We start from the raw sequence: 10364 nt of genomic DNA, 5'->3' as shown, positions 1-10364 counted from the left end.
ACAAAAAACCAGAGAAGCAAATTGTTGGTGAAAAATTGCCTCATGAGAACACTGTTAATTACACCTTCGACCATGACCTTTACTACCCAGTACAAGGGCAGTAGGCATATAGGATCATCGCTGGTTACAGACTCCATTCAAATCACATAGGTAACTATAATGTGTAAGAAGGAACACAGCAGATGCTGGTATAAATCGGAGGTAGATACAAAAAGCTGGAGTATCTCAGCGGGACAGGCAGCATCTCTGGAGAGAAGGAATGGGTGACATTTCGGGTCAAGACCTTTCATATTCTTCTCTGGATTCCTTTTAAGAAAGGAGTGAGAGAGAAAACAGGGAATTATAGACCAGTTAGCCTGACATAGGTGGTGGGGAAGAAGCTGGAGTCAATCATAAAAGATGAAATAGCGGCACATCTGGATAGCAGTAACAGGATCGGTCCGAGTCAGCATGGATTTACAAAGGGTAAATCATACTTGATTAATCATCTGGAATTTTTTTAGGAAAATGGACAAGGGAGAGCCAGTTGATGTAGTGTACCAGGACTTTTAGAAAGCATTTGATAAGCTTGGAGGATGTGGAATCGATATGGGTAGAGCTGCGAAACACTAAGGGGCAGAAAACGCTAGTGGGTGTTGTGTACAGGCCACCTAACAGTAGTAGTGAAGTTGGGGATGGCATCAAACAGGAAATTAGAAATGCGTGCAACAAAGGTAAAACAGTTATAATGGGTGACTTCAATCTACATATAGATTGGATGAATCAAATTGGCAGGGGTGCTGAGGAAGAGGATTTCTTGGAATGTATGCGGGATAGTTTTCTAAACCAACATGTAGAGGAACCAACGAGAGAGCAGGCTATTCTAGACTGGGTACTGAGTAATGAGGAAGGGTTAGTTAGCAGTCTTGTTGTGCGTGGCCCCTTGGGCAAGAGCGACCATAATATGGTTGAGTTCTTCATTAGGATGGAGAGTGACATTGTTAATTCAGAAACAATAGTTCTGAACTTAAAAAAAGGTAACTTTGAGGGTATGAGACGTGAATTGGCCAAGATTGACTGGCAATTAATTCTTAAAGGGTTGACGGTGGATATGCAATGGAAGGCATTTAAAGACTGCATGGATGAACTACAACAATTGTTCATCCCAGTTTGGCAAAAGAATAAATCAGGGAAGGTAGTGCATCCGTGGATAACAAGGGAAATCAGGGATAGTATCAAAGCAAAAGATGAAGTGTACAAATTAGCCAGAAAAAGCAGCCTACCAGAGGACTGGGAGAAATTCAGAGACCAGCAGAGGAGGACAAATGGCTTAATTAGGAAAGGGAAAATAGATTATGAAAGAAAACTGGCAGGGAACATAAAAACTGACTGCAAAAGTTTTTATAGATATGTGAAGAGAAAGCGATTAGTAAAAACAAATGTAGGCCCCTTGCAGTCAGAAACAGGTGAATTGATCATGGGGAACAAGGACATGGCGGACCAATTGAATAACTACTTTGGTTCTGTCTTCACTAAGGAAGACATAAATAATCTGCCAGAGACGGCAGGGGACTGCGGGTCAAATGAGATGGAGCAACTGAGTGAAATCAAGGTTAGCCGTGAAGTGGTGTTAGGTAAATTGAATGGATTAAAGGCCGATAAATCCCCAGGGCCAGATAGGCTGCATCCCAGAGTACTTAAGGAAGTAGCTCCAGAAATAGTGGATGCATTAGTGATAATTTTTCAAAACTCTTTAGATTCTGGAGTAGTTCCTGAGGATTGGAGGGTAGCTAATGTAACTCCACTTTTTAAAAAGGGAGGGAGAGAGAAAACGGGGAATTACAGACCAGTTAGTCTAACATCGGTAGTGGGGAAACTGCTAGAGTCAGTTATTAAAGATGGGATAGCAGCACATTTGGAAAGTGGTGAAATCATTGGACAAAGTCAGCATGGATTTATGAAAGGTAAATCATGTCTGACGAATCTTATAGAATTTTTCGAGGATGTAACTAGTAGAGTGGATAGGGGAGAACCAGTGGATGTGTTATATCTGGACTTTCAGAAGGCTTTCGACAAGGTCCCACATAAGAGATTAGTATACAAACTTAAAGCACACGGTATTGGGGGTTCAGTATTAATGTGGATAGAGAACTGGCTGGCAAACAGGAAGCAAAGAGTAGGAGTAAACGGGTCCTTTTCAGAATGGCAGGCAGTGACTAGTGGGGTACTGCAAGGCTCAGTGCTGGGAAGAACGTACAAATTCCTTATAGACAGCACCCATAGTCGGGATCGAACCCGGGTATCCGACTGTAAGGCAGCAACTCTACCACCGCGCCGCCTTGATATTTCTTGATATTACTTAAAGTGAGTCAATCTGGCAAAAGAATGGCTTTTGGTTGAAAGTGATTGCAAATGATTTAGTATTGTCATTGGCAATCACCTGCTGGGCTCTCTCACTGTAAAACCATTCGGTTTGATGGTGGTGCCACACAGCATGATAGCAATGTTCATGGTCATACCTACTCTTATTATCTGTTTAGCTGAGCACCAATATTCACGAGGAGATACTGCAGGACTGCAGAGTTTTGATCTGAATTGTTAATTGTGCTGCACTTTGCTCTGTCCTATGAATTCTGATTTTCGCTGCTAGTATATGTGTAATCCTGTGTCGCAACTTCCCCAGATTGGCTCCTAATTTTTATGTATATCCGACGCTTCTGCTAACATACATTTCTGCTTAGCGTACTTGGGAATATGACAATAAACTCGAGTTGAAAATGGATTGGTTTTGATTGTCATGTTGTGGTGGATAAGCCAGGCCTTGGTGTTAACCTGTGAGGTTATTTATTTCTGCTGTGTTTATACTGTGCTTGTGCTTGATCTCGCAGATTTTCAAAAGCAGATCTCTTGCAGATTTTCAAAAGCACTTCTGAACTACATTATAACAGTGACTGGTGTTCAAAAGCATTTTATTTATTGCAAAGTCCTTTAACGTTGTGAAAGGTGCTGCATAAAATGGAATGCTTTATTTTGGAAGGCATAAATTGGTTTCAGGAATATAAATTGGCTAATTTCCCACTTTTGTAACACACGGTATTAACAGAACTTGAATGCATTGTAAAGATGGTACCAAACCACAGTTTGCAACATCCAAATAGAAAATACTGCCTGCATCTTCTATGGAAACTACTGTTAAATTAACTATGCTTAACGCAATTTTTAATTTTTTTTAATTACCTCTAATAAAGACTTAACTCCGTCAACACAAATTTCACGCAACCCCACAATTTGCACTTCATGGTTGCCATCTTCTCTAGCAAATAGTCTGGAAATAAAAACATAAAAAGGCATTTACAAGTATCTAGAACAAAACAGTCATATTTACCAGTGTCCAGAGTCAAGGAAAATGAGTGCAATGTGCAGATTAAAAGTGACTGAACTGTCTATGGGTGATCGTTTTCGGGTCTAGCGACCACAGTTCTATTAGCTTTAAAATAGTTATGATTATGAACAAGGACAGGGCTAGTCCAAAGTCAAACATTTAAATTGGGGTGAAGATAGACACAAAAAGCTGGAGTAACTCAGTGTATCAGGCAGCACCCCTGGGGAAAAGGAATACGTTTCGGGTTGAGACTATTTTTCACTCTGAAGGACCATCTTCTTGATCAGCTTGACAAATACAGTGCCCTCCATAATGTTTGGGGCAAAGATCACATATTTATTTGCCTCTTGCTGAGATTTGTAATAGAAAAAAAAAAAGTGCATATTGTCATGTCAGATTTTAATAAAGGCCATTTTTATACATTTTGGTTTTACCATGTAGAAATTACAGCTGTGTTTATACATAGTCCCCCCAATTCAGGGCACCATAATGTTTGGGACACATGGCTTCACAAGTTTTTGTAATTGATCAGGTGTGTTTAAATTCTGCCTTAATGCAGGCGTAAGAGAGCTCTCAGCACCTAGTGTTTCCTCCAGTCTTTCCATCAAATTTGGAAACTTTTATTGCTGTTTATCAACATGAGGACCAAAGTTGTTCCAATGAAAGTCAAAGAAGTCATTATGAGACTGAGAAACAAGAATAAAACTGTTAGTGACATCAGCCAAACTTTAGGCTTACCAAAATCAACTGTTTGGAACATCATTAAGAAGAAAGAGAGGACTGGTGAGCTTACTAATCGCAAAGGGACTGGCAGGCCAAGGAAGACCTCCACAGCTGATGATAGAAGAATCCTCTCTCTATAAAAGAGAAAAATCCCCAAACACCTGTCAGATAGATCAGAAACACTCTTCAGGAGTCAGGTGCGGATTTGACAATGACCACTGTCCGCAGAAGACTTCATGAACAGAAATACAGAGGCTACACTGCAAGATGCAAATAACTGGTTAGCCATAAAAATAAGATGGCCAGGTTGCAGTTTGCCAAGAAGTACTTAAAAGAGCAACCACAGTTCTGGAAAAAGGTTTTATGGACAGATAAGACGATGATTAACTTATATCAGAGTGATGGCAAGAGCAAGGTATGGAGGAGAGAAAGAACTGCCCAAGATCAAAATCATACCACCTCAATTGTGAAACACCGTGGCAGGGGTGTTATGGCCTGGGCATGTATGGCTGCTGAAGGTAATGGCTCACTTATCTTCATTGATGATACAACTGCTGATGGTAGTAGCATAATGAATTCTGAAGAGTATAGACAATGAATGAATAAGTTTATTGGCCAAGTATTCACATACAAGGAATTTGCCCTGGTGCTCTGCCCGCAAGTGATAAGTTAGGAATGACACATAAAACATTATCGATTAAACATATGAATTTAAAAAAAATACCAGAGCAAAAGGAGGCTACAGATTTTTGGTTATTGAGTAGAGCTACTACTCGTGGGGAAAAAAGCTGTTTTTATGTCTGGCTGTGCCAGCTGTGACAGTCCGTAGTCGCCTTCCAGAGGGAAGTGATTCAAAGAGTTTGTGGCCAGGGTGAGGGGTCAGAGATGATCTTGCCCGCTCGCTTCCTGGCCCTTGCAGTGTACAGTTCGTCAATGGAGGGATGGTTGAAGTCAATATCCTTCTCAGCTGATCGGACGATTCGCTGCAGCCTCCGGATGTCGTGCTTGGTGGCTGAGCCAAACCAGACGATGATGGAGAAAGTGAGGACAGACTCTACGATGGCCGTGTAGAATTGGACCATCATTGCCTGTGGCAGATTGTGCTTCCTCAGCTGCCGCAGGAAGTACATCCTCTGTTGTGCCTTTTTGACTGTGGAGTCGATGGTAGCCCCCCCATTTCAAGTCTTGGAGATGATGGTTCCCAGGAACTTAAAAGACTCCAGAGGCGACTGTGGTGTTGTTGATGGTGAGTGAGGTGATGGGAGGGGGAGCACTCCTAAAGTCTACAATCAATTCCACCGTCTTAAGAGCATTGAGCTCCAGGTTGTTGCAATGGCACCAGGACGCCAGCTGTGACACTTGCTGTCTGTAGGCACATTCCTCCCCATCTGGATCAGTCCAATTGGGGTTGTGTCATCTGCAAACTTGAGAAGCTTGACAAAGGAGTCAGTGGAGGTGCAGTCATTGGTAGACAAAGAGTAGGGGAGAGGGGAGAGTAAGCAGCCATGCGCTGCTCCTGTGCTGAAGGTCTGCAGGTCCAAGATGTGCTTTCCCAGCCTCACATGCTGCTTCCTGTCTGCCAGGAAGCTGTGATCCATCAACAGAGGGGTTCAGGCACAGTCAACTTGGAACGTTTGGAGTGTAGTAGCTCTGGCACAATGGTGTTGAATGCAGAGCTAAAATGAACAAACAAAATTCACGCATAGGTCCGCTGGTGGTCTGGGTGCTGGAGGATGAAGTGCAGGCCCAGATTGACTGTGTCATCCACAGACCTATTGGCCCGATATGCAAACTGCAGAGGGTCCCACATAGGAGATTAGTGGGCACATGGTATTGGGGGTAGAGTGCTGACATGGATCGAAAATTGGTTGGCAGACAGGAAACAAAGATTGGGGATTAACGGGTCCCTTTCAGAATGGCAGGCAGTGACTAGTGGGGTACCGCAAGGCTCGGTGTTGGGACCGCAGCTATTTACAATATATATGATTTAGATGAAGGGAGTCATAGTAACATGAGCAAATTTGCAGATGACACAAAGCTGGGTGGTAGGGTGAACTGTGATGTGGATGCTATGAGAATGCAGGGTGACTTGGACAGGTTGGGTGAGTGGGTAGATGAATGGCAGATGCAGTTTAATGTGGATAAATGTGAGGTTATCCACTTTGGTAGCAAAAACAGGAAGGCAGATTATTATCTAAATAGTGTCGTTGGGAAAAGGGGAAGTACAACGGGATCTGGGGGTCCTTATTCATCAGTCAATGAAAGCATGCAGATACAGCAGGCAGTGAAGAAAGCGAATGGCATGTTGGCCTTCATAATAAGAGGAGTTGAGTAGAGGAGCAAAGAGGTCCTTCTGCAGTTGTACAGGGCCCTAGTGAGACCACACCTGGAGTATTGTGTGCAGTTTTGGTCTCCAAATTTGAGGAAAGACATTCTTGAGGGAGTGCAGCGAAGTTTCACAAGATGAATTCCCGGAATGGCGGGACTGTTATATGCTGAGAGAATGGAGCAGCTGGGCTTTTATACTCTAGAATTTAGAAGGATGAGAGGGAATCTATTGAGACATATAAGATTATTAAGGGTTTGGACACGCTAGAGGCAGAGAAACATGTTCTCGATGTTGGGAGAGTCCAGAACCAGGGGCCACAGTTTATGAATAAGGGGTAAGCCATGAAGATGAAGAAACACTTTTTCACACAGAGAGTTGAGAGTCTGTGGAAATCTCTGCCTCAAAGGGCGGTGCAGGCTGGTTCTTTGGACACTTTCAAGAGTGAGCTAGATAGGGCTCTTAAAGATAGTGGAATCAGAGGATATGGGGAGAAGGCAGGAACGGGGTACTGATTGTGGATGATCAGCCACGATTACATTGAATGGCGGTGCTGGCTCGAAGGGCCTACTCCTGCACCTATTGTCTATTGTTCAACATGGGGTTGTGATATTTTTCAGCTTGGCCAGCACAAGCCTTTCAAGGGTCTTCATGACTACAGAGATCAATGCGACTGGCCTCATTAAGACCAGTAATCCTTGCCTTTTCAGGTACAGGGGCAATGCAATAGTGGAGGGTTTGAAGCAGGCAGGGACAGTATTGGTTGAAAATGTCTGTGTTCGGCACAGAGCTTGAGAGTAGAGGGGGAAAACATTGTCCGGTCCTGGAGATTTCAGGCCTTTCTGTCTTCTGAACAGTCTCTCCACCTCCTCTATTTTTATTGTTGATGATGAAGAGGTGATGTTGTACAGCACGGAGGGGATGGGTAATTGGGTGTTAAGTGGCGATTGGAGAGGGGTGGGTGGGAAAGGGTCCAGTCTTTTCAGACTGGAGTCTTGCTTTAAATAGGTGTGAAGTAGTGATTGGGGAGGAGTAGAAGGGTCCAAACTTTGCAGACTGGGGTCAGGCTGTGAGTTGGTGTGAAGTGTTGGTTGGGGTGGGAAAGGGTCCAGTCTTTTCAGACAGGAGTCTTGCCTTAAGCAGGTGTGAAGTGGTGATTGGGGAGGAGTGGGTGTAGAAGGGTCCAGTCTTTGCAGACTGGGGTCTGGCTGTGTTGGTTGGGGAGGGGGTAACAGGGTTACATTTCTGCTTGTCAAAACTTCAGTAGAACTCATTCAGCTCGTTGGTCAGCTGACGATTGTCCAAAGAGCGGGGGGCTTTCCTCATGTAGCTGGTGATTTATTGCAAGCCCTTCCAAACTGAAGAAGAGTCACTAGCTGAGAACTTGCTCTTCAACTTCTCAGAGTACCTTCCCTTGGCAGCTCCGATTCCTCTTCTCAGCTTGTACTGTAGAGGTCTGCATCCCCGCTCCTGTAGGCTTCCTCTTTAGACGGTCGGAGCTGTCTGAGTTCTGCAGTAAACCAGGGCTTGTCATTGTTGAACCAGGTCCGGGTCCAAGTTGGAATGGAACTGTCCTCACAAAATCTGACATATGAGGTCGCAGTGTCTGTATACTCATCGAGGCTTGTGGTTGCTTCCCTGAATACATTCCAATCTGTGCAGTCAAAGCAGGATTGTAGGTTCTCAATACCCTCGCTTGTTCACCTTTTTGTGTTTCTGACCACAGACTTAGCAGATTTTAGTTTCTGCTTGTAGATTGGAATAAGGTGAACTAGGCAATGATCAGAGAGACCCAGACCCGCCCGGGGAACAGAGTGATATATGTTCTTGATTGACGTGTGACAGTGGTCAAGTGTTCTCTCCCCTCTGGTGGGGCAGGTAACCTGAAGTCTGTACTTTGGAGGGTCACGGCTGAGGTTAGCTTTGTAAAAGTCCCCTAAAACAATGACCATGGAGTCCAGGAAGTCACTCTCTACCCTCATTACCTGGTCAGCGAGTTGCGTTTGTGCCTCATGTACGCAGGCATGGGGGGGGGGGGGGGGATGTAAACTCAAGCAAGAATAAACGAGTTAAATTCCCTTGGAGACCAGAAGGGTTTGCAGTTGATAAAGAAGGATTCTAGGTTGGGAGAGCAGAAGTTTGACATTACCGTGATGTTGCTGCACCAGTCCTGGTTGGTATAGAAGCATATTCCACCGCCTCTTGATTTCCCCGCTGCCTCCACTTCCCGGTCCGCTCTGTGAAGTTGGAAGCCAGCCAGTTGCAGTGCGCTGTCCGGGGTCGACTCACACAGCCAGGTCTCGGTGAAACACAGGGCAGCGGCTCGAGAGAAGTCCTTGCTTGTCTGGCGCAGGAGTTGCAGTTAGTCCACTTTGTTATTGAGAGAACGTACGTTTGCCAGGAATATCCTATCCTACCAGGAATACCCCATCTGCCCAAGTTCAAACAAATGCCTCAAAACTCATTGGCCGGCAGTTCATTCTACAGCAAGATAATGATCCCAAACATACTGCTAAAGCAACAAAGGGGTTTTTCAAAGCTAAAAAATTGTAAATTCTTGAGTGGCCAAGTCAATCACATGACCTGAACCTAATTGAGCATGCCTTATATATGCTGAAGAGAAAACTGAAGGGGACCAGCCCCCAGAACAAGCATAAGCTAAAGATGGCTGCAATACAGGCCTGGTAGAGCTTCACCAGAGAAGACACCCAGCAACTGGTGATGTCCATGAATCGCAGACTTCAAGCAGTCATTGCATGCAAAGGATATGCAACAAAATATTAAACATGACTACTTTCATTTACATGACATTGCTGTATCCCAAACATTATGGTGCCCTGGAATGGGGGGGACTATGTATAAACACTGCTGTAATTTCTACATGGTGAAACCAAGATGTATAAAAAATGGCCTTTATTAAAATCTGACAATGTGCACTTTAACCACATATGATTTTTTTCTATTACAAATCTCAAATTGTGGAGTACAGAGGTAAATAAATAAATGATGGGTCTTTGTCCCAAACATTATGGAGGGCACTGTAGGCAGAGAGGAATAGCGAATGGAGCATAATGCAGATAAATGAGAGGTACACACAAAAATGCTTGAGTAATTCAGCAGAACAGGCAGCATCTCTGGATAGAAGGAATGGATGATGTTTCTGGTCGAGACCCTTCTTCAGGCCGAGAGTCAGGGGAGAAGGAGACAGAGATAAGGAAGTGTGAAGTGTGAAGTGTGAAAATGAGATATCAAAGGGGATGGGGATCAAGAAATCTAAAATTGCAGCGAGGGAGGATGTTGCAGTACTCTCGTCGGAGAGAGGAGGAGAACTTCTTCAAAGTAAGCATACCTCGAGGAGGATTCGCAGTGGAGCAGACGAAATGTGTAGGAAGGAACTGCAGATTGTTACATTTTGGGAAGTCAATCCAGGGCAGGATCTGAACAGTAAACTACAAGATCCTGAAAAGTCTGGTAGAGTAGAGGCATGTAAGAGTACAAGTACAGAGTTCCCTGAAAGTGACATTGCAGGTGGTGAAGAAGGCTTTTGGCATTTTTACCTTAAATTCACTTTGATCATTCAGGGAATAGGGTGCAGAAGTTGGAATGTTTTGTAACAGTTGTACAAGACTAATGAAGCTGCACTTGAATAGTGTGTCCAGTTTTGGTCAACCTGCAATGGGAAAGATGCCATGCTGGAAAGAGTGCAGAGATGTTTTAAGAGGATGTTGCAGAATCTTTTTCCCATGGTAGGGGAATCAAAAACTGAAGGGCATAAGTTTAAGGAACCAGAAGGGCAACTTTTTCCACATAGAGGCTGTGGGTATATGGAACAAGCTGCAAGAGGAAGCAGCTGAGGCAGGTACAATAACAACATTTAAAAGACATTTAGACAGGTACATAGATAGGAAATGTTTAGAGGAATATTTACCAAACGTAAGTAAATGGAAGTAGCTT

At 43.9% G+C, this 10364-nt stretch overlaps 1 protein-coding gene across 2 annotated transcripts in view; it reads right to left on the bottom strand.

Moving 5' to 3' along the window:
* The window catches only part of kif24 (kinesin family member 24), a 94802-nt gene that overhangs the window by 28712 nt on the left and 55726 nt on the right, over nt 1-10364 (bottom strand). For both annotated transcript variants that reach the window (XM_033031925.1, XM_033031936.1), the window contains exon 6: nt 3217-3304. In XM_033031925.1, the coding sequence (XP_032887816.1) occupies nt 3217-3304 (88 nt within the window). The remainder of the gene's footprint in view (nt 1-3216; nt 3305-10364) is intronic.

Source organism: Amblyraja radiata, chromosome 1 (genome assembly GCF_010909765.2).
Source record: "Amblyraja radiata isolate CabotCenter1 chromosome 1, sAmbRad1.1.pri, whole genome shotgun sequence".
NCBI lineage: Eukaryota > Metazoa > Chordata > Chondrichthyes > Rajiformes > Rajidae > Amblyraja > Amblyraja radiata.
This window is presented reverse-complemented; position numbering and strand designations above follow the sequence as displayed.